Source organism: Mchenga conophoros, linkage group LG6, assembly GCF_057382185.1.
Source record: "Mchenga conophoros isolate Kocher_MC1m ecotype Shallow Benthic linkage group LG6, M_conophoros_male_GT1.1, whole genome shotgun sequence".
In the NCBI taxonomy this organism is placed as follows: domain Eukaryota; kingdom Metazoa; phylum Chordata; class Actinopteri; order Cichliformes; family Cichlidae; genus Mchenga; species Mchenga conophoros.
Window position 1 is genome coordinate 32982568 of NC_140531.1, and position 25403 is coordinate 33007970.

General features: G+C 36.6%; 1 protein-coding gene across 1 annotated transcript; it reads right to left on the reverse strand.

The window, feature by feature from the left end:
- Positions 1–132: 132 nt before the first annotated feature.
- Positions 133–25110, reverse strand: LOC146573013 (complement C3-like). The gene is made up of 43 exons (XM_085277519.1): positions 24971–25110; positions 23961–24159; positions 22499–22661; positions 20683–20777; positions 20098–20186; positions 19033–19115; positions 18149–18236; positions 17925–18027; positions 17596–17716; positions 15875–15990; positions 14749–14895; positions 14360–14459; positions 14181–14275; positions 13898–14089; positions 13605–13760; positions 13237–13366; positions 13084–13152; positions 12291–12485; positions 12078–12198; positions 11914–12002; positions 11653–11792; positions 11239–11457; positions 9769–9832; positions 9545–9634; positions 8243–8446; positions 7961–8036; positions 7697–7856; positions 7415–7510; positions 7014–7164; positions 4844–4929; positions 4529–4606; positions 4274–4429; positions 4123–4185; positions 3948–4029; positions 3734–3782; positions 3222–3312; positions 3029–3115; positions 2820–2934; positions 2586–2675; positions 1970–2062; positions 1801–1884; positions 1233–1377; positions 133–1147 (listed from the first exon to the last, which is right to left on the reverse strand). Exons 1-43 carry the CDS (start codon positions 25093–25095, stop codon positions 1006–1008), a joined length of 5037 nt encoding a protein of 1678 aa, XP_085133645.1. The 5' UTR covers positions 25096–25110; the 3' UTR covers positions 133–1005.
- Between the last annotated feature and the right edge of the window lie 293 nt (positions 25111–25403).

The following is a 25403-nucleotide window of genomic DNA, read 5'->3' on the forward strand; positions in this document are numbered from 1 at the left end:
AAAAAAATAATTACAATGCCACAGTTATTTAGACCTGTATATGTCTCTTCACTGACTGATCAAGTTTTCTACACAGAGGAAAAGTTTCAGACCATGAAATAAATACTTTATTGCAAAGAAATCCAAGGCGCCTCCAAAAATTACCTTTACTTCGTTTTTGTTCTAACTTTCATTTGACTTGTGTGAGAAAACCAGTAGCTGCATTGGGAGTATTTCTACAGAGCATTAATCAGTGCTGAAAACCAGTGCGTTACAGTGTGATTCTCAACATTTTCCACTGTGACTATGTTAGCTTATCAAACACAATTGCAGCCACTAAGATCAAATATGACGGCAATCTGTTCTCGCACAGTTCACAGTGCATACATTGCCATTGTAACCTAAGTTTTGAGGAAGGAAAAAAAGCTCGATATAAAATAATTTTTTTTTAAAAGGACAAGTAGTGCAGATATAACTCAGGTTATATAATTTTATTTGTTGTTACATGGGTAAACATGCTGACATTTTATTTTTGTTATTATTAACTATCTATTAACCACCTTCGTACACATGATGTTACATGATGTTTTACAAACGATTCTTACATGTTTGTCCAAATATAGGTACCATTTACACTGTATTTTTTCAAAATGTAATGTAAATGTGGAGTAACTGATTATTTTTCTGTATACTACTTGAAAAATTCACCTATTATCTCCTTGCAGTCGACCAGTTCTATTCTTGCCTGTCTTCCTCTTCCTGTCTCTGTCTCAGTCCATCAGGGGACATTTGGGATGTGGTGGAAGAATGCACGTTTAAGACACTTCCTCACTGGCCTCACTACAGACCTGGAAGTCTGTCTTTAATATACAGTTTATGATTTTTTTCTTTATTTTCTCCTTCGGAAAGCTAGTCTAATTCTCTGTGTTGCTAAGGCAGGTTTTTGTTTGCCTTTTTTTAAGAAGTGTCTTACTCAACCTTTAAAAAATATTTATAGATTATTATTTTTTATTCTCTTCAGTTTCACTAATTTCGACATCCTCGGATCATGTATTCATTGACCATCTCGTTAATGGCTAAACAGGTAGAATTATGTTCCTCAGTTGTACATTCTGTTACTGTAGGCCAGTACTCAATCCAGGTTCTCTCACCAAGGACATACTGATACCTAATTTGAAAGTGAAAAACAGAAAAAAATCTTACAAATCTATGAATACTCCCAATATCACAAGAAGAAAAAAACAACAACTTACGATTGACTCTTTTCATCTTTGAAAATATCTCCAGATGTTCCCATCATAAGGAAGGTTTTGCCCACTCCCAGATCTAAAGCCATTCTGCAGTGTGGATAACCTAGGAACGTGCGCTGTCTACCCTGAGCACCCACATCATAACTTCCTGTAATCAATACATAGAAGAACAAATGCAAATAACACAAAGGAATTTTTTACATTTTCTTTGTATTATTTGTAGCTCTAATCATCACTTCTGAAAGATTGCAAACTACCTGAAAACAAACAAACACATAAGTAGGCAGTTTGGGAAGAATTATTGGTCAGAGCCCAGAAAATGAATCTAAATCATACTTAATTGTGATTCCTTTAAAATTCACATATTAAGAAGAAGCTCAGCTATGAAAAATTAGGTGGCATTTTAATTCTGAGAAATTCTCAGCCAAATATTTGAAAATAATGATGGCTGAAAATGTCTTAAATTCAGACAAAGAAGATATCTGGTATCACCATAGGGGATCAGATAGGGAAACAATACAAATCGCAAACACTTTTGGTTCTGTCACAGGTTTAAATAAAATCAACCTACCTTCTTTGATGACTTCCAGCACCTGCACTGTGTAAATGTCTGTGGACAAACCATCTTTAAACTGTTCCACGCTCACTTTGTATGCTGAGGACAGACAGTTTGTAGACTGTTAGCTCACCTGCTCTGTTCCTTAGAGTATTTATTCCATATTTATTAAAAACAAACTTACCAAAATCTATTTTGCTCCTCACTGTAGTCTCACAAATCTTATCTTTGCGTTCATCATTGTTGATTTTTCCCTTCTTCTGCATACTACAATTCTCTGGAAATATACAACAGGCACAAAGGGATAAAGGAACTAAATGAGATTATGTGGAATTTTGTGGACTGGTGATGGCTGCATGGATCTAAGCCACATTTTAAATATGTTAGAGCTGTGTTTGTGTTATCTGCATTTGACTGACAGATGAGCTCCTATTAAACAATAGAATCATACATCTCATGGGTCAAATACATTACCAAAAACTAACTAGCAACTGCAATATACACCCAGCAGCCGAGTCATTACATCTTGGTAGTATCAGGTTGCCTCCGCAACTCGTCACAAAACATATTCAAAGAGTTGCTGGAAACATTCCTCAAAGATTTTGGCCACATTGATGCGATTGAATCACACGGGTGTATTTGTCACGGAGTGTCTAAAGTACTTTTATAGTAAAAAAAAAGAAAAAAAAACTTCCAAGTATTGTGTACAATCTACCTGTTCTAACCTTTGTATACCAAAAATGTTTAATAAAGAATTTCAGAGGTTAAAAAAAATGTATGTAGCGTCATCTCCTGCTTACCTTCAGCACATATGCATTCATCATTTCTACAGAGGCGCAGCAGCTCTCCAGTTTTCCTTTCTGGATGATAGAATCTCACACATTTTGTGTCTGCATTGACAAATAAAGATGTTTTTGCACCATTGTAGTACATTTAAAAATGTAATATTGCACCCAACCACATGAAGTGAAATCTACTGGAAGCAAAGATGAATCCTTTACGCTCAAAAAACGATTCAAAGATGCCAAACTCACGATCACTTTGTAGCTGGTCGCTGAATTCGTAGACATATACAGAAGCTGGTTGTAAGATGCCCACTCTCAGTTTCTGATGGACCCTAAAGGCAATCTCCAGCTCCGTGTAAGGAACCTAGAGGAGAGAAGTTATGAAAAGGAATTAAAAAATGATGTGAGCACAGGTCAAAAGAGAAAAAGTAGAGAGAGGGGGAACACTGATCGCTTACTTTGTTCAGGTAAATGGTGAGCAATCTTCTCTCTGACTCAGTGCTCAGCCTGTATTTTGAAATAGTGCGGGCATGCCCTTTGGCTTGCTACAATGAAACACACACATCCACGGTTCAAAATTTAAAGATGCCTCCTTAATTAGAAATACTGAATTCTGAACAATTTGAGCCCATTTGTGTTTATTTTTCTTACTAAATCCAGATCTTTTGTGCTAACAGTGAAGCCAGTTAGCAAGCCTATATCCAAGACTGGTGTGGTTGCATTACGCTCCTTGTTCTTATAGCTGTAAACAGAACAGGGAGAATAAGTAATCAAAGAATGAAAAGGCAAGAACAATTTCTTTATCAGCAGTAAAAGACACAAAAGTTACAAATCTGTATAGCTCTAAACAAGAGCTGTGAGAAAAATGTTTTAAATAAAATTGTTAGTGCTGTCAGCGCTAATCTTGTTAAAATGACGTTAACGGCATAACCGCATCAACAGGGCAAATCTCCATTAGCAGGTTAGTGCAGATCGCCCCGTGCGCGGTCGCAACAGGTGTTTTTCTGCCTGGTGACTTAATTTCACAAATTTTCCAAGTGTGAGCTCAAGGTTGTTCATTTGTTGGTGGGAATAATATATAATATTGTTAAAACCTTTAACGGAAATCAAATCATTTGAAAAGTTCAATGAAATATACATATATTTATTTTTTGTCTACTTACAAAACCTTAATTTTTAGGTTGTAGATGTTTTCATCATCACCCAGCGACTCTGCAGAGGCAAAGCAATGGAAGACTTTAAATCTGATTTACAGTATTTATTTTTAAAAAGCTCGGAAAAAATCAAATTAAAATAAGAAAATTACCTCACATAGATAGTCAAAAAATGTGTACAGTTATCTTAAGATGGATAAACCGACAGAGGGCAGCAAATTACCTGGAAGGAGCTGCACTGACAGGTTAAATTTCTGACAGTTGTCTTCTTTTTCTTTCGGCAGTTCATAATACAGCGACGTTATCTGTGATACAGACAACAGGAGCTTACAGCAAATTCAAACACAAGGAAACAAATAAACAACAAATAAACAACCAAAACATTGCATTTTACTTACCGTCAGTGTTGCTTCTCCTGGTCCTGTGGCTGACACTTTCACGTCTTGGTTTATGACGTTGATCTGTTAAGGATGCAGAAATCAACACATAGCAAGCAGAAGGAACAGAGATGCTGTGTATTTACTTATGTGAAAAAGAACACTTTCTCACTTTAGATGTTCTTGTAGCAAAGTGGTTTTCCCAGTTAAAGTTGTATTTATCAGGCTTTGACCTCCCCGGCAACAAGATGTCCACATTCAGATCGTAATCTGGCTCTTTTTCACTGGTCCAGTACTCTGCTATTGCCTGGTACACTGTCATTGTGGCCTGGGGAGAAAAATGATCAGTGATCAATAATTTGTGGCCAGAGCAAGATTAACTTCATCAGTGGATCAGTACATGAGGATATTAAGATGTCTTCTTTACCTGAGCTGACCCATAGCCTCCATTCTCTCTGATCTGTTTGTTGAACCATCGGACAATTGGTCTTGCTTCATCAAAGGCCTTTAATGGAAGAAAAGGGTTGAAATACAGTGTATTTGTCTTATTTTAGTTAAATATAGAAAATCTTATCAAAGCTGTTATATAATAAGCACGATTTCCACAGACCTCTGCATATCCTCCTACACTACATCTATTATCTTCTCTGTGGTCTTCCTCATTTCCTCCTGCCTGGCAGCTCAATCTTCTATTACATGTACACTTTAGCTACATGTACTGCTCTGTGACACAGATACTTACCTTGGCCCTAACAAGAGCCAATAGAGCGTAAGCCGTGGCCTCCACTGTGAAAACTCGTCCTGCAGGTGAAGGCCAATAGGACGAATCTAAGCAAAACACAGAGACAGTTTTGCATCAAGTAATGTGGTGCTCTGTCTAATCTTTAATTTAAATAATTTTTATAATAAACTTGATAATAGGTGGGTAAGGTTATATAAATATATACACAAATTCATACACAAGAAAAATGCATTCCATTTTTTCAAAAAGAAAGCTGCTATTTGATAGGTGCTGGCTGGGTGGAGGATTGAAGAAAAAAGGAGGAGTGAAATGCAGAAATGCAATGCTTGTTGTTACTTCAGTAATAGTTACCAGATACAATTCAGTAGATAATTGTTGGTCCTATGGAAAGAGAAGGAACCCAAAGAAGATTGCTAGGAATAAATGCACACTGGATAAGCAGAAGAAGATGGATGGATGGATGGAGGGAAAAACACAGAGGTGCAAACATCAGTGTCTTACTTTCTTTTTCTTACGATGTGGCAGGTGAACGTGCATATAAAGATGGAATCACAAACACTCATGTCATATATTTTAGAATCACGCTTAAAGAAATATACCCCCCAAAAAAGGTTACACATTCATCCAGCAGGATGTTGATCCAAAATGTTCGAGTCACTCATTTAGTAAAACCTCCTACACTACATAAATGATCCAAACTAAACTTCTCCACTTACCGTGGCTGCTAAAAAATAGATTAAAAAAATGTCATGGAGAACAAAAATCTGTTAATAGCTGTCGCCAAAACTGTCACAGAGACTGGTTGGGTCCACACTCAAATGTTGTCAAGCTGCTCTACAAGCTAACCGACAGAAAGCAATAAAACCAATCTCTGATCTTTAGTAAAGTCATTATTGGGTGTCAGAATACGCATCTATTTGTACTGATTTTGAGTTGTATATAACTTCAAAACTAACAAACTCATTTGTGTGGAACTTTCTGCTTGTCAGAATCAGAATCAGAAACTTTATTGTCATTGTCATGAGAACAACGAAATTAAGAATGGTCCCCGATCATTGCATCATCCCTAGCAATATCAAAATATAAATAAAACAATAAAATTCAATAAATAAAATAGATAGAATACTTAAAATACTAACAATTGTGCTTTCCAGTTGACAGATGTGTATTAAAAAAAAATCATTTTCTTTCACATTTTTTCTCCTTCATTTATGTCAAACAAAGCTGTATGTAACGTTTCTCGCGGTTAGTATCATGGTTGCTAGGCAACCTGAACAGCGCGACGAAGGCTAGACCGTCCCATTTCACAAGCCTCTCACTTCCGCACTTCTCGTACTTATAGTACGCACAGTGCGCGTACTTCAAGCGTGCAGACCCTGAATTGGGACACAGCCATCGTGAACGCTTCCTGGCCATCCAGCGAAACTCTTGGGAAGACAACGTGAACATTTTATTTGTACTGTATAATCTGCAGATTCTGACAGAAATCTGCAACTATCCTTTGAAGCACCGCTCCTCTAAAACAGCAATAAGGATAATTATTAGGTTATCTACATTATTATGTAAATAACAAAATAACTTAAAGCAAAAATTGGGAAACATAAAGTCCGAAGTCTTTACATTAAGGGCCATCAGTCAAACAATACTGTTTGCTCTGGGTCTAAACAGAGCGCGTTGTGTGTGACGTCTTCTTTTGCGCATGCGGGCCGCTTTGAGCGTTCACACTAGAGCACGTTTGCTGTCGCATTTTAGTTGTAGTGTGAACAAGCAGACAAAAAAATCGGATTTGATCAAAAAATCGGAATTGAGCATTAAGACCTGCAGTGTGAACGTAGCCATAATGTCAAAATACATTTTTAGGCCACTTTATCTTGCGTTTATAGAAAGCTAGGATATGCACTGAACTACAGAACAATTCCTGGAATGCTAAATAGCACGCATATATTTATAGCATTTTTGAGCTTTTCTTTCTTGCAGGTAACTACACAACCACACTGATGCTTTACATGAATCTCTAATAAGCTAACATGTACGTGAATGTTAGACATGAGAGTCAATCCGTTTGACCCAAGTTTTTGTGATGCGGTTGTTGATGTAGTTTTGCACAAGCTATTTATTATTCCACTTTAGTACTACTATCTTTATATTTTGGATTGTTGTGTTACAGCACCTGGGGAAGAAAACTTAAAGAAGATCTCTCGGTTTAGTTTGTTTTCATTGGCCATGGCGTATGATGTTATGGCAACAGCATAAGGGTTGACTAAGCTTGGCAGACGCCTCTCCAGGTAGCCCACTGCTTTGTCTATGCTCGCTTGCAGATTCTGGATAGAAAGAAACAATGAAGGAAAGAAAAGTAGAAGAAATGTAAGATCACGTCGACGGGTAAGATTTAAGTTGCAGCTGCACAGATGTTTAAAGATCTGCAATATGGGAACAAAATGTACAGACTGCCAGTCTTTCGATAGATCAGTAAACACACTATCCTTCATTTTTTATATTTGACTACTGGGTTTCACATTCTGTGCGTAAAAGTTTTAAAAAAAGAGAGATAACGAACAAAAAGGCACTCACATGAACAGTTGGAGCACATATTGTGTGTGACTCTTGCATAGAAATGACGCAGAAAGCTGTAAAGGAGGCATCTGAGTCTGTGTCAAGCACATCACCCTGTACACGCAAATACACACAAGCATGTCAAAACTACTGATATATATACTACTTCTTAATATATTTAATAATAAAAGTTTGCTGATTCATCCAAAATGACATTTGGTATACTATTCTGCAGGTTTGTATTTTATGCAGGCTTTTGTTAAAATGAAGAGTTAATGTTAATGAAATCAGTGCACGCACAAGAATCTCTTTGAGGGACACACTTCCAACTTCCATAAACATGCCGTTACGTTGCTGTGTGTTCACGATCAGAAACCTGACAGCGTTACAGATCACTTCACTTTGCACTGCTATCAGATTGTTGGCCAGGGCGAACACCTTGACAACATATGCTGTCAACCTAGTAGAAGAAAGGTGTATATGTAAAATCAACACATAGTCATAATCCGAGTGAGAAAATATGCAAACATTTACATATTAAAAACCAACAACTGTAGGCCTCACCAGGTGCTGCTGGGTTCATCCTGAGTCCTAGCAAAAGATCCATCTTTTTTACTGTATTCAAGTTGGTTGTGGTATCCTAAACAAACCAAAGAAAGTAAACTCAAGTTATTCACTATTGTTCAAACTCTGTACTAAAAGTTACTGAAAACCTATTTGAATAGTATTTTTAAATTAGGTGGTTTTGTATTGCTGGTTACTGCCAAGTGTGACCTTTGGTTTTTACACACAGGGCTTTAAAAAAGAAATCTCTCATACCTGTGCTAACAGTTTGTGTTAACTTACCAGTTGCGATGTGCTGGAGGGCCTGATGACGCTGGTCAATGTTCGCAATCTCCCAGAGATCGGCTCTGTCTAAATATGTGACTGCGATAACTGGTAGGGTCATGTGAATCATGTTCTCCTCTCCACATCCTGAAGGCTGATAGATCAGACCACCCATTGACTCCCCACTAATTGTGTTCTTGAGCACGTTTCTCTGTTGTTTCCCTGAAATTAATACACAACCAGTCTCATCATTTGCTACTGAGAAAAAGGTGGAACACAGGGGCGTAATTTCCAGGGGGGTAAGGGGGGTTATGACCCCTCCAATAATCAGACCCAACCAATATAACCCCTACAATAAAATTATGAATTAGAATAGAATAATCCTTTAATTGTCCCACAAGGGGAAATTTGGTTGTATCAGCAGCAAAGAAAAGCACATATACAAAAAGAACAGGACACAGAACAGAAAACAAAATTATTATTATTTTTTTTACATATTTACATCAAAGACAATAGTTACCAGAGCAGAGTACAGTACAGCTGTTGAAATTAGCGTACAGATAGTGTGCAAACAGAGCAGGATACTGAAAGATGTTTAAATAGTTAAGAATATTTAGAATAATTAGAAAAGTGCAGATTGTGTATTGTACCTGTGCATTAAAAAGTAGACATGTAACTTTCAATAAGTTCGTGTATATATAAGCTGAGAAAAGTAATGTGCAGTTATAACAGTACAAGTTGTTACAGCACTGATGTAAACATCTGTGTTTCTTGGGAGCAGTTCTGCATAAATAGGCTGTTGATTTTATTTACTCATTTACTCAGTTAATACCAGCAAAATAGTTGTACATTTAATCATCTGGGAATTTACCCAGATTTATTTATTTATTTAGACAGAGATCTTGACCCCCCCAATGTTCAGCACAAAGTTACACCGATGGTGGAACACGTAGCTCTTACCAAATAAATACAGTAATCCCATATGCATTTTACATATAATTTTAATAATATGAATGATTTTAATTAATTAATATGCTTGAAATGTTTGGGTTTTTTTTGGCAGATATGATGTAAGCATTTGAAGGCTGATCATTAGTGTGATCATCACTGACGATATGTCACTGCATGTTGAATATTGCTAGTGCTTTTCCCAAGCAGACAAGACTGTGCTGAAAATCTGCAGAAACTATTACTGTGAGTAATCTGACATGACACTGGAACTGCCATGTGAATGAAATTTAGTCCTGTTGGCACCACTGCCTCTTATCTCTCCAGTAATACCGAGGTGACACTGCAGGCACTCTGATGTGTATATCTTACCTGTTAGTGAGATTTGTGTGCTGGTAGGTGAGTTGGGAACAAAATCTATCACAGGAATCTTGCTATTGAGGATTTCCACTTGTCTGCCATCTATAAAGTTGAAAAAGTTTCATTAATACTTACAAAAAATAACCAGAGATGATAGCTGTTCATTATCAGGCTATAAGCAAATGAATAAGTTACTATCTTTTCTTTAACTGGAGCTACTTAACATTGATACTCACCTGTACCTCTTTGTTTAGGGTCCAAAGTTAGAGTATGAGTAGATTTGATCAATATGCCTTCAGGCTGAAAAAACAAGCAACTTTTTAACTTGCTGTACAACAAATTTAGATGAGAATTGTTTGTCCTAGGTGGATTTGATTATAAGAAGTATCTCAGTTTAGTTCAGCCAGATCCACTAATAAAAAGAACAACTTTAAGTCAGCAGTAATTTATATTTCCTACACTTACAAGCACACATCGAGGAAGGATGGTATGGGAAGAGCAGCGAGTGTGCCAACCTGGCTCGAAAAGCCATGGCAAAAAGGATGGATACTGTGTTTTGGCAGTCTAACAAAGTAATATAAACTCAAACAAGCAAACAAAAAATGAAATCTTAAACCTCCCCAGAAAACTACTATATGCTGAGGGAGAGTTGAGTGTAAAACGTGTGGATTGTTGCATCAGACACAGGACACTTGCTTGGTCTCTTGTGTTCTGGGAGCCTCTGGATGTCTGGAGTTTTGATCTCCTCCATATCTGCTTCATACCCTGGAGGACGGGGCTGTGGCCCCCCCACACTCCCTAGCAGATCGTTACATGGAGAAACCTTTGGAATGCAAGCATGCTGATCCGCACAGGTATGCACACAGGTGTACACACGGGTATTCACAGACGCGGACTACAGCTTTCTTGGCTGCTGCCTCAAAGCACATTGTGCGCTGTCTATCTTGCGTGCTGCACAATATCGTTTATTATTTAGTATCTACTGATATCTACTGCTAGCTAGTTTATTGTGATGGTGCCGTTTTTTTTATTATGTTGCTCTTTGTTGTTTGCTTTCTCTTCTGTTTTTTTTCTCCATACAGATGACCCAGGTGTTTTTTTTTCTTTCTTCCCCCCCTTCTCACCGTCTCTTCTCCCCTTTGGTTTTCTTTCTCTCCCTCTCTTTCTTTCATTCTTTCTCCCTGTCCTATCCCCCAGTCATGTCTGTCCCGTTTGTAGCAACTGAAAATAAAATAAATTCATAATTATAATAAAGGTCAATCAAATGGACCAATATGGCAAGGCCATGATGATCCACTTGGTAAAATAAATCCGCTTGGCATCTTTCTTGGCCTTAAGACAACAATTCTGATGGCTAAAGATCCAAACGGGACACAAAAAAAAAAAAAAAAAAAAAAAAAAAAAAAAGACAGGATAAAAAGGAGGATGGAGGTAGGTTCCAAAGCATTTTTTAGATTAACCGAAGGTTTGGCAGGCTTCAGGGACTAAAAGGGGCACTCTATATGTGACCCTTAGAATGATCATAGGTGATAGCTCAACTGGAATGTGTGCTGAGCTTGACTTTGGTGCCTGCCTGTACCAATGCTATGCTTGATTTCTAAATGTATTTAATTGTACCCTGCATATCTGGCTGCATTCAATGACTTCATGTGTTTCTTAAAGGTAGGGAGCTATGTGAGTTGGTAGAATATGTCTTTCTTTCTTACCACTACTTGTAGCATTTTCACAATTCCATCACTGATACCCAATTCTGAGTCTTTGACAGCTGCTTTGATCTCAATGCGGTGCTGTCCCTCTTTTGTAGGAATGATGGTGAATGGTACAGATCGTATACTTTTGGCCCCGACTTTAATCTCCTGACGAAATTGCCCACGTTTAGATGCTGCACTGCACACATGTTCCGCCTCAGTCAGATCAATGCGCACCTTGAAAATAAGTTCATTCAAGGATTTCAAACACTTTTTGTGATAATCTACAGAATATAAAAAATCGCTACAGTCTCTGATCAAGTTCCACTGAAGAACAGTTAACTGAATAATAATAATATTAATGATGATGATAAAATGTCATTGAATGGAACATTATGGTGGTGTTGACGTGCTTGGGTGAACCAGGCTTACTGTGTAAAGATTGGGACCATAGTTGTGGATGACTGCCTTAATTTCTAGCTGCTCCCCACGAACAGCAGTGTCCGGTAGCTTCAGATCAACAAAGAAATCTTTACGGACAACTATCTCTAATGGATCACCCACACAGATACCTTCAAAAAAGAGAAAAAAAGAAAAACGGACAAAGACACAAACACAGCAAAAGAAAGACCAGTTGATGAGCTATAGGTTGGCTCCTTGATCTAGAGACAAATTATATCAGTTCATCCTCACCGTGAGTTTTTGATAGACTAATACCAGTGAGCTGCCAGGTTGTAATTGAGTCTTGCAAAGGAACATTTTTCAAAACTGATGTTGTTTCACTGAAAAACGAAATATTAACACTTTGAGAAGTGAAGGTACTAAGATATTTCAATTCTATATTTCAGCTCACTAACCATTTAGCTCTGTTCGCAGGGCAAGCAGGCAATTTGATATCAGACCACAGCCAACTTTCAGGGAAATTGGTGCGGGAAACAATTTCATTGCTGTCCATGAAACTGCTGTCATCATCCTCACCTGAAGTTTTAAAACGTTCACATTTTTATTCCTTTATAGTGACCAGTAGGACCATTTATAACCACCTTCCATCCATTGTTCGTGTTTCTTACTGCGAGCCAGTTTGAGGCCATCCTCCTTCCTCTCAGCTCTCTTTTTTTCTATTTCCTTGCAGCAGTGCAGGAAAGCCTCAAAACAGGCTGTATCAGCGATAAACTCACTGCGCTTCTCACAGTTAGATGAAGTTGGGGTTTCCCGGATTCCATCTAAGCAACAGTCACGTTCCAGTTTGTCTTTATATTGACTCACTGTAGAGAAAATAGCATTTAACAGAAAGACAAAAGGTGAGACTCCTTCTGACCCTTTTTTTTTTTTTTTTTACACAGAGGTATAAAAGACTAATAATTAGTTTATTTATTAGAAATAAAAAAAAGTTTCTAAATCTAATTGAATTTGACAATCATTGTCACATTTTTTTTACTGGTCATTTATGTTACTTTAGCTCAAAATAGAAAAAAAAAACTTAAAAATGTTTACTTTGGTACAACAACAGAGCAAAGTGGAAAGTCTCAAATAGTGATAAAACTAGTACTTTAAATCAAAACAACCTATAAATGTTCTCCATATAATTAAACTATAATTTGAATAAGAAAACACAAACGCAGAATGTGGAAAATGAATTGGAGTATAAAAATTGTTGTAGCTGTAGATGAGACAGACTGAACTATTGTACATAATAAATAAATCTTGTAGTATTGTAGGAAAAAAAAGACATTTGACTTATTTTTTCTTGTACAATCATATAGCATGGAAAAGTTAAGCTTTAGAAATGTTAGCAACACAAGGAGTTGTTTGTAAAGCCTGAAGTGTATGACAGAAGATCATGTAAGTGTTTGTTGATCTTACATAAGGTAGTTGTGACATTCATCATATCAACGGCCCTTTTTCTTCTGTTGGGGTTCAGACATTTCAGCTCTGGAAATAAACACAGACTAGACTTTACTATTTTGGTTTTAGAAGAAAGAAGTAATACAAGTGTGAGAGTAAAAAAGAGGTTACCTTGTCTGTAAGGAGTTCCAGAAGCTGTATTTGACTCAAACAGCAGCCCAGCATCATAAAATACACTCATGCTATCCTTCCCTCCACCTGGTGTGCACCCTGTGTCATAGTTCTCCACAGTGTCCCAAATCTACAGTATGGACGTTATACACACAGAGAAGCAGATAGTTTAAGTTTGGGGTTCAGCTATGAGTGTGCTGGCAGTTATTTCTATAGTTTTTGGTTTAGTCTTCCTCCATACCGTTACATATTAAAATGTTCTTGAGCAAAAAATGCAACAACTTGTATCTTTAGTCCACTGCCGTTAAAGTGTGAGCCTTAAACTCCTTAAAGTCATTTTGAAGGGGAATAAATGAAAAATAAATTACCTTTTTTTGGGTTAGACGGTGCTTACTGTTTAGGACGTATACACCTTTGTCAACTGCGACCAGTCCAACTGTGGCTTCTGGATCACCTGTGATTTTCAGGCTAAATATTTTGCGAGGCTCATAGAATTTAGAACCAGCTTCTGATTGAAGCTGCAGCTGGAGAAGGAAGGAAAAGTAGATTTGTATTCGTTAAAGCAACCAGACTGTAAATGGGAAATATACTAACTTTAACTGTGGTGCGCAGGTGTGTAATTTTCCCACTTAAATTGCTACATCATTATTATGCGTCTCACCGAACCCATGCAGGAGTCTTCTACATCCACCCAGACAGAGTCTGACACAACTTCGTTATCATTTGGATGATAATAGGCGATGATGCGGAAAGATGGCAGCAAGTCTTTGGTAACAGTGATGATTAAGGATATCATTATTTGACCACTTGTTCTGTAACGGCCATATTTCACAAGCTGACCTCTGCTAAGTATCTAGAGATAAGAAACTGAACATCAACACTTATCTCGTATGTATGTACAGTCTACTATGTACGTTTGTTATGTAAGTAAATATGTATCTCACCAAGTACGTTATGTCATTTTGAACATTTTGCTGCCCACTGAGGTGAATGTTGATCTTCATGTTTTGCCTGTTTTTTACTTCAGCTGTATCCACCCCTTTAAAAACATTAAAAAAATTTGACTTAAGAATTTATTTATTTTTGGATGTCACTACCTCTCTAATGTTATTTCAGTACATACCTATGTGAATGTAACAGTTGCTCTGAGAGGCATATGGGAGAGCAGTCATGGTGGCTGACGCTTGCCTTTCAGGTGAAATTTTAACATCGTTGGTCTTTGCCTACAATAAAGCACACGTAAGCTAATAAAGTAATTGACTTCGCTCTCACTTTCATTCAGCCTGCATATAGAGGTGACCCATGTACAGTACAACATTGCTTTATGTGCAAAGTTGAATTTAATTATATCAAAGCCAGTATTCAGTAACAACTAAATATATACAGAATAATAATTATGAGACAATTAACCTAACAGTATCTTTAAAAATTTCTCCCACTGGGGATTTGAAGATTCTTGCATATCAGATAAGCTTATCTAACAACTGACAACTATTAGGTTTTATGACTTACTATGATTTTCATTGGTTGAGGATTATTGACTGTATTGATAGTAAGCCTCGCCATGCCATTAGCTGCGGTAAAGCCTTGGACATCACCTGGGTCAATCATCACTGCAACACCTTGTGCAGGAGAGCCATCAGGATTCAAAACCTCAATCTGCAAAACAAAGCAAAACAACAACGATTTTTATCATTTTTATCATTTTATCTACTCTTTTTGACCATCTTTATACTTCTCCGTCAACGCTGTCAAAGCAAATATTCACATTTTTCACAATGCCTGTCACAATCCTGGTAGTGGCGATTTTACGATTTTCTTTCATGTTTATTTTCTTGTTCTTTCTCTTTTCATGGGGATAAGGGGGGGGGGGGGGGGGGGGGGGGGGGAGGGGGGGGGCCTCTGTCATGATCCTGGGTCTTTTGACCTAGCGTTTTGAGTTTTAGTTTATTTTTTATGTTTATGGTTTATGTTTAAGTTCATTAGGTTATCTAAGTTCATTTGTTTATTAGATTCCCCTTGTGTCTTCTACCCCTGTGTTTTAGTCTCCCTTTGCCCTTTATGTGTTTCATGCTGCATGTCTTATGTTTTCAAGTTTGTATTGTCATGTCTGCGTCTCATGTTTCCTCTTTTATTTTGAAGGTCCATGTCCTACGTCAGTGTAGTCAGCTTTGCTTCCTTTGTTTCATAAGTGTCAGCTGTTTCCCCATGTGTTTCCACTTCCCCTAATCACCCTTGTGTGTATTTAGTCTGTGTGTTTCTGCTCATTCTTTGTCAGGTTGTCTATTGTTCATGTCATGTTTCCATGTATTGTTCCATCCAGGCCACGTTTCATGTTGAGGGTTTTTTCATGTTTGTTTATAGGTCACCCAGTTTAGGTTAATGTTAGTTTTGCTTTGTTTGTACCTTTTTTTACCTGCCCCATTAAACGGCTCGCTTTTTGTTAATATTTAAGTTTTGTTCCCTGTTCCTTGGAGTCTGCGTTATGGGTCCTTTTCGTCAATCCATACCGTCTGCCTCTGCCAGACTGTGACAATGCCATCCAGTGGTCATTTCTAAAGTGACCATTTATGTATCTCAGATCATCTAACCATAGTTTTATTTTTACAAACATGCAAATAAAGGTAATTCACATTACCGCAACATCGAAGGACATTCCTGGTTTGAAATATCTGGACGTTTTCTTGAAGTGGATGGTGTAAGGTGATGTAACAATCTGAATACCTGTCAGCTCTGCCTCTGCCATTTCACTTCCTGTACAAACAATTCCATTAAATATATGAATTAAAAATGATTATTAGCACTTTAAAACACAATAAAAACAGACAAGCAAAGATTTCAGGGCAACGATAATATAGAAAGTTAAATGTACATTATTTTTGGTGCAGTATTTCAAAAGCAACTTAGATGCATTTTAAGTTGTTGGCTCTCAGTATATTAATAGCACAACATAAATACAATATAAGGACTACATTTAATATTGCGCCATGAATGCTATGATCCCAATTAATCCCAATAAAATGGAAGTGAAATTTCACACACAGGACAAGTCTCCGTCTGTCCTCTGTTGTGTTTTCCACATGGTTGTCTCTCTCCCTGTTCTGTGTTTTTCTGTGTGTGTGTGTGTGTGTGTGTGTGTGTGTGTGTGTGTGTGTGTGTGTGTGTGTGTGTGTGTGTGTGTGTGAGAGAGAGAGAGAGTGGAGAACTGAGAACTGATTGTACAGGCATTATTAAATATTTACCAAAACCGTGTTTAAATTTATAAAGATAATAATATCAAGAGTTAATTTGGCTGAACAGGGGACTTTAATAATCTAACAATGTAATTAATTAATATAATTAATAATTAGTAACTTTTTAAAATTTACATGTAGGATTTGTTTTACGATACACAGATCAAAAATGTTAAGGGAACATAAGACAAAGCCAGTTAAACTTCAGGCATATAAGTCTATCAAGTTAGGAAGCATAAATCATTGTATATGAATCTTATCTTTTTTGATCCAAATGAAAGCAACAACAGGAACACTGAAAAGGCAACAAGAAGACACTGCCCAAAAGACAATATCGGACTATAGACATATAGACACAGACGGTTGCTTTTTGCTAGTGTGCTTGTCATTACTGATAGCATTAGACTGTTACTGAAATGTATTCAGCTTGCACAGGAAGTTAGGTAAGGTTTGCTGTGTCTCCCAACATAGTCTTAATATTACAGAGGATATATCAAGAAATGAGGTGGAAAAGAAGACACAACGAGAGCTGGACAGGACTAGGAAGGGCATTAACTGAACAGCCGGGCTGATATCTGCTCCTCTGTGCAGAGAGAAACACTGCCAGAGCCCTTCAAAAAGACCTTGAGATGGCTCACATACATTATTCTGAGATAATTGCCAGAGAACACCAGAACTCCAAACACAGTTACATAGTTATATAGTTTACTGTGTAGCTTTTTGCACAGAGAATGACTGCTCACGGGATATTTCCTATTTTTTGGTTATGTGTGAAAATATCAGCAGTTTATGCAATCCTCAGACCAGTTTGTCAATCAAAACATCCATCTCTCTCATTCTGATGCTTGGTTTGAATTTCAGAAGGTCATCTTGATCATGTCTATAGACCAATATTGAGTAACTGGCATGTTGTTGGCTGATTGGGGATTGACATTAACAAGCAGTCAAACAGTTGTACCCAACAAGGTGGCTGGTGGGTGTATTTCATCTTATTGAGAGTATTTCAGTAACACAGCTATTTACACACCCATTAATGCTTGTGTTAGCTATAGGTGTACTACTATAATTAACATTCACCTTTGATATTTTTAATTACACTCACATGCTCTCTTTTACCATTTCTTACCGCTGTCTGTCAGCACATTGACAGCTGCAAATATGGAGCTCCCCACCAGGCTGGAGATGTTTTCAAAGGTCTGTTTGATGTGCTCTTTCTTCAGCGTGACTGTTCCTACACCATTCTCAATCTACAACACATAACACACATAATGTTAGTGCTTTATTTCATCTGGATGAAAATATTGCAGCTTAGACCCAAACAGAAAACATTTGTTCCATTCTTTGCATGTGTTTTAATACATGTGCGTAAAAGAAAAATGTGTGCGACAGAAAGACACAATAATAAAGATGAAGTGATGGCACACAAAAGTGATGAACAAATGTGTGAGTATGTACCGACACTTTCTGAAGCGAGGCCTGAAAATTTGTCTTTTGGTCCTGATGCAAAACTCCAAATACCCCAAAAGCTGACCCATCCACCTCTTCACCAAACAGATAGCTAAAGCCACAAGAAAGTAATTAATAAGCTAACGAGGCCAACAAATGGGTATGATTAAAATAAAAGCATCAAAAAAACATAAAAAAAAAACAATCTAAAATCTAAAAAACATTTTACATACGTAGCTTTGATGTTGATGGTGAGCTCATCACTGTCCACATAGAAGAAAGGATTTTCACGCGTCAGCTTGACCTCAAAATTGGGCAGCACTGAAATGACATTTTACTGTATGGTGAAGATAAAGTAAAGAGGGTAAAAGTATTGTTGTACAGGTTATATCTAAAGTGGATTTAACCCCTGGGCCTGAAAAGTGAGTCCAGAAAATGGGGAGAAGCCTTAAACCTGCATTCTTTGTAGCAAGTAAGAAAAAAAAATCTGTTTTGTTTGTTTATGTTTCGGTGGGTATGGTATTATTTTCTTGTGCTTCTAATTTTTTTTGTTTGTTAGGTGAGTTAATTCCCTTTTCTGATCCATTCTGTCCTAGTTTCATTTATGTGTTTTGGTCCTTCAGCCTAGTCTCTGTATTTCTGTATTTTTTGTTCCACTGTTTAGTTGTGTCAAGTTGATGTTCTCTAATTTTAGTTAACCTCACTTGTGTTCCCACTGGTTTCCTCTCCCATCCTCATCTCCCATTGTCCTTTGTTGTGTCCTTCCTCATGTCTTCCAGCTCTGTTTCCACATTTTTACTTTCTTTGCTCCCACTACTGCTACTGTGTTGGACTTTTTCATTCCGTTTAAAGTAAAGCATTAAAGGTAATTTTGAATTTGTTTCCTGCCTTTTTGGGTCCCAAATCCTGCTTGGCACACAGCGATTTCATGACAACGTAATCTTTACATTGCAAATGATGCTCCATATTAGTTAATAAGCAAGAGTGTGCTACTAATATGGTGACAGCCAAAAATGCTTAGAGACTTCAGAAACAGAGCTTCACAAGGCGGTGGCATGATACCTACATCCATCTTTTAAATGCAGTCTATGATGAAAATGCCCATGAGATAGCTCACCATAGTCCTTGACCTCAAATTCTGCAGAATAGCTCAACTGTGGTTTACTCTGGAAACTCGCCATCACTTTCCACAGTCCAGTGCTTTCAAAAGACAAACACATGTACATAGAGTCAGACTGACATGTGAAGGATGTCTTCCAGGACGATGGCATGTTTCAGTGGCTAATTCTGTTGCTGTTTTGGTTTTCTCAATTCCCTAAAGACTCATCCAATTTAAATGTGCAGAGCTGAATCCCCAATTTAATACACTCATAGTGCTTAAATATCCAGAATGATGTGTGTGTAGTTTGGCATATTTTTGTTTTTAACTGAGACATGGTGATGCTTTTAGATGAGTAACATAAATGCTAACATGCATATGTTGAAATGCTGATGTTTATGAATAATTGTAAGTGTGTTTGCCAGGTTTTGTGTGTTAAGCAGAATCCACTTTTACTGTATTTGCTGAAATTTTCCTTTGTTTATCTTTTAATGTCTACTTTAATGTCTGCTTTAGTGACATCACAACAAGCTTGGATAAAATCCTATGCACACCCTTTTCAGCAAAATAGGGAACATCTTACTGCCAGACACGAACACCTTTTTGTGATGAAAACGCAAGACAAAAATGTTTTAAGGGGCATTAAATGCATGGCATACTGCCAATAAAATTACCCTGTGATGTTTAGTTAATTCTTTATAAAATCATTCACATATAATGTGAAACTACTTTCTAACTGCTCTGTCCACTTCTTTGATGCAGAATACCCCTTTCTCACATCAAGTATCTAGGAAATGTAAATGGATCACCTGCCTGCAAAACCGCACACGTTCTCAATAATAAATTCCATTGTAATAAACACAGAGACGATGGTACAGGTGCTTAACATGTGCAACTTGCAAATATTAGCATTCTAATAAGTACTAAATATAAGCATGTTAAAACTCTACTTATCACTGTGTCTCAGTTATTCCATATATGTAAAAGTAACATACAAGAAACCCAACCCCCCCCCCCCCCCCCCCCCACCCCTCCAAAAAAACAAAAACAAAACAACAAAGCATGGAATTAAAAAATATATACCTGACAATTTCATTAAGTTGAAAATGTCCAGAGTGGATTCCTGATTTCACAGAAACTGTATCGAGTGGGAAAATGATGCCTTCAGGGTTCTAAAAAAGAAAACAAAATAAAAACCAAAAAAAAAAAAAGTCTTATACTTTGATTTACAAAAAAAAAAATCTAGCTCCTTCATCTCTTCTGTCATACTGTTGTTGTATTATTTATTCTATACACTTAATGTTTTCATGGCATATTAAGTTATATCATTAAGAGTCTATTAAGACTCCATAAGCTCAAGCCTTTATCAATCTCAGTCATACTGCCTTCATACTACCTAGATATGAAAAGCAACAGAACATGTAATATGACAATGAATTCTTCAACCAAATGACCTCAAAATTCAATTAAATAACACATTTTAATACCCATCCCAAATTAATCCATTCAGTCAAATTCTAGTCTGTCTGCTAGTTAGTTTATTGCTTGGTGCAGACTGATGGTAGTGGTTTATCCTCTATAAAACAATGACAACTTGCCTTCATCTAAAAATAAAGTTCTACAATATCACATTCATTATTAAATAAAAGAATAAAACAAAAGCAATACCACAAACTGAATGGCAACAGAGGTATCACTTATGGTGGAATTGTCCCGCTCCACTGGTTCCATGTTAGGGGTCAGTGCAAATAACCTGTAATGAACTGAGAGAAAGGTTATTCATGTTATTCTACATTTAGCTCTGTGACTGTTTGGCTTTTTCAGCTGCTTGTAACAGTAGTGTATGTAACGTGTTACAAAGTAACAAAGAATTGTATGTTTACGTCCTGATCAGGATAGAGCTTTGTGTCAGTGTGTGCCTATGTGACAATGCATCTATAACCATGTTATGTAGTATTGTAAAGTGAAGTAAAAATTAAAGGTGGGCAAATCATTTTAAATATCAATTGAATATCACTGGTATTGGCATTGGATTGATACTAGCATGATAGGATCAACACTTTGTTTCTATCTTCTAAGTTCTATATGTAGCTCACTGAATCTTGTTAGATTAAATATTTTTTGAAAATGAAAAAATATGCCTCAAATATGTGTGTTCTGACTCTTCAATGTCTTTTATTTATAGCCTATAGAACATTTCAGCACCTGAAGTTGACCTAAAAAGTCCTTTAGAGACAAGCGCAGTTACAATAGAGGTCTCCAAAAAAACATGACAAGTTGAAGTGTGTGTGTGTGTGTGTGTGTGTGTGTGTGTGTGTGTGTGTGTGCGTGTGTGTGTGTGTGTGTTAAGAATTTGTAAACTGACAATGATTCATCTCATGCAAAATGACACACTGCCCTTCCCTACATAAATTGCCTTTATATTAAAAGTATTGGTTATCAGTATTGGCAATACAGGCCCTGTATTTATTTTATCAGACTCTGCAGTATTACACAGCACTAGTAACAAGTAGAGCAAGTAATTTGATATTGCAATAACGTAAAAAAAATGCTTTTAGAAATCCCCAACACTACAAAGGGGGTTGATTGTACACATTGTAGTTTGCTGTGGGAGCCAAAGGGAGGCGCCAGATTTTCAGGTTTAGTTGTAACTCTAAGTAAAACATAAAGGTGAGCTCTTTCATTCCGCATTTAAACAGAGTAATGCTGTGCTTCCAAGGGTATCAGTAACCCTGCATTTAACTTCACTTCCAGCGGAACGTCTTTTTTTCACCACTAGAACTATAAGTCAAAGCAACAGCGCAGCATTGGCAGGAACAACAGCTATATCAACATAACATATACATATATTTTAAAACACAATTTCCTTAAACTCAAAATGAAAAACAAAGCTTCAGAGACATGATATGAGGTTTTTTTCCTACACTAGAATGATTGTATGATGCTCTTTGGTCTGATTTTAAACTTTGCTGTAGGTTTTGTGTTAATACTTAAGAATGAAAGAAAGACTTTGTTTATGTCCTCATTAGGATAGAGATTTGTGTTGTTGTGTGCCTCATATGTGACAACGCATGTTGGGCCATGTTATGTAGCATTGTAATATGCCACATTTCCCAACATGCCACAGTGTTTTTCAGCACAGTTACATTAAAACCATCGGTATCTGTAGACTTCCGCTATTTTCAACAGACCTTCATTTATCTATTGAGCTCTACTTAGACCTCTTTATATACTTTTCTTGTTTCTGTATCCAGGATACAAGCATGCAGAGCAGGATTTAAGATTTCCTTTTTTAAGATATAAAGGAGAAGCTGAACAATGACCTCTTTCTTTTATCATAAATTACTGTTTGAACAAAACAATAACAAGACAATCCAACATAAAGAGCTAAGACTAAACAACTTTCTTTCTATTATGAAATTCCTCTTTAAATTCAGAATGTCTAAAAATACAGAAGCATTTTATCATTGTGTATTGAACTTACCTTTGCTGTTGGGTGTGTAGAGAGTCTTGTCCGTCTGGATGAAGATGTATCCAGAGTGGAAGGACACTAGGACAATTTTCTCCAGTTTCACATCAGGGAACTGAGCTTGCAGGTAAACATACTGCTTCCTTTGTGGATCCCTACTGAAGCCTTGATTGGGGATCTTGAACCAGTGTGAAGAAACAGTACAATGCAGGGTACATGAGATAATTAAGTTAAGGTGGTAGTGCAGTGCCACTTCAGAAACTATTCGGACACTTCTACTTTTTGCACACTTTACAGTTTTGCAAATGTAATTTTTCAATGAAAAATTAAAAGTTTCCCAACAATGTATAAACTTATAATAAAAATATTAAAAAGTGTTTTTCTATTTATTCTCTTTCCTAATTTGTAACAATCTGATATGTCATTTTTGAAAGTATTCAGGCTCTTAAGTCTTTAAGTCTTTTGAAGCCTGGATAAGAAGATTTGTCTGTAAAGTGCTGTCTTCAGGCTCCTTCACAGATTGTATGTGCTTTAAATGGAGGCTTTAGCTGGACCACTCATTAACAGTCAGTATTTTTTTGGCTGTATGGTTATCATCAGACCAATTTCAGTTGGCATGTACTTTTAATAAGGTTTTCTTCAAGTATCTGCATTTGGCAGTGTTTATCCTTCCTTTACTATTTCAGATCTCCACCAAAACAAATTGCAAATACCATCATGCTTCACTGTCTGGACTGTATTGGCCACATGATAATCATTGCCGGGTGTAAATGGATCATAGCTCTTGATGTTTTGCTCAAATAGTTCTGTTTTTGAGTCATTACATCTTTGTTCGTGTGTGCTGTGACCTGAAAATGTATCTGGAAAACTTGGATTTTCTTCTCTAAAAGTTGCTTCCTGAAAACTGAAAGGGTTTTCCATTGGGCACATTCTCCCATTTTTGCAGAGGAATTTCTAAACCTCTTTGTGTGATCACTGGGTCCATGTTTACCTCCCTGACCAACTTTCCTTTCTAATCTGTCTGGCTAAAACACTATAAAAAGTATGTGTAGTTTTATACATGTTACTTTCAATTATAGAGCCAACTGCTCCTGGACAATGGAAGATTTGCTAATGGTTATATAAACTTGCTTTAATCTTTTCTTCACCACTGGCTTTGTTTTTTTAATACAATTTTTAACATTTCTAAAAACATTTTTTTTGTTTTATCAATGATTATTGAATGTAGACTAATATGAAAAAGTCAGTTTGATTAATTCAAAACAAATTTATAACAAATCTTACAACACAAGAAACATTTAAAAAACGTAAGGTGTCTAACTTAATGGTGTACATATGCTAACCTTTAACTTAAACTCTTGTTCTGTATCACTTTGCTTATTATTATGCAAAAACTGAGGGCTGACAAATCCAAACAAGACTTACCTACCAACGAAACCAGTTAACAGTAACATAGATTTCCATATTTCTGCATTACCTTAATTTGTCCAAAGGCCTGAAATTTATTTGCACTGTTGAGGTTCACAGATGTTGATATCAGCGTTTTGGATTTGGTCGGATAGCTCATTACACTAATTTCAACCATTAAATCGCTTTCATCAGTGCAGTCTTGACACTCCACAAAGATGTTTTGTGCTGTTCCTACCCCCAACAAGTTGGGGGCAGACATCACCTTCCTATGGAGCAGTGGTGAGACAGAGAGGAAAAAATTAAACATTGCTTCTAAGAACAGGCAAACACACTGTTGTTTACCACTGACAAATACAAAGATTTACTTTTATTTGTTTTTTCCCAAAAGCTGACGGGAAGTTCTGGTTTAAACAATATGTTTGACTCTCTTCTGCTTCGAACTGGACTTTACACATAATAAGTGATCCATTGATTATCTTGACCAAGGTACTAAGTACTAAGTCAATATAATATTTCATCACTGTTGTTATTGTTTATTATGGTTGGGACGGGAAAAATAAAAAACATCTAAAAAGTAATAAAAAGTCTAGTTACTTGCAACAGAATGTTAATTTATACAACAGAAACTGCTAAAAGACTAATCATTATGGAAGTAACAGATGAAATGCAATTATTGAAAATCTTTGCTCGTATAGGTTCAATTGGAAAACCAGTAAATCAGTAAGAGTAGGGACAGAGTTCCCAGACAAAGACAGCTTTTATTTGAGCTTTAAAAATAGACTGGAACTGAAGCAGCATATTAAAATGAATTAAATAATACATTATTTCATCACTACCAAATTTAAATTTAATTTTCTCATCAAAGATTTAGTGTATGATATAACACTCTGACATGTCTGAGGGGTGCAGAGCCTACATTTGATATTGTGTTGTACATATAAACATTACAGAAAATATTTAATAGCACCAGTAATATAAAAAAACAAAACAATAAATTCATGCTGTTATTTTACAGACAAACATTTTCAAATCACAAACTCTTGTAAACTTAGAGTTTGGATCTTGAGCTCTACTTACATGGGTGATCCATCAGTCAGAAAAATTAAGGACAAAAAGGCCAGTGAGGCTAATAGCCAAAGCCAAGTCCTGTATGTCCCCCTGCCTGATCTCATATCTGCCCTTACCATACAACTCTGGAGCATTTTTATCCACGTAATGCCCTCCTTCTGCACTTTGACTTTGACCCAGTGCAGTTTTGCCCAATTAATCTACTAGATCAGGTAAAAAATCATTGAAAATGTTAAAAGTATGCACATTTGCATACTAGAGCAGTGTTCTCTATGGTTTGATTTTAAAAAATCAGGACACACACTATCAGACTTAAACAGCAACCACCATCTTTTTTTCCAAAGCTAACACTGTTTGATAAGCTGCTGTATCTCCAGAAATTGGTGAACAGTATTTTTTTAAAAAGTAATATCTAATGCAGCATCATTCATATAAAAGATAT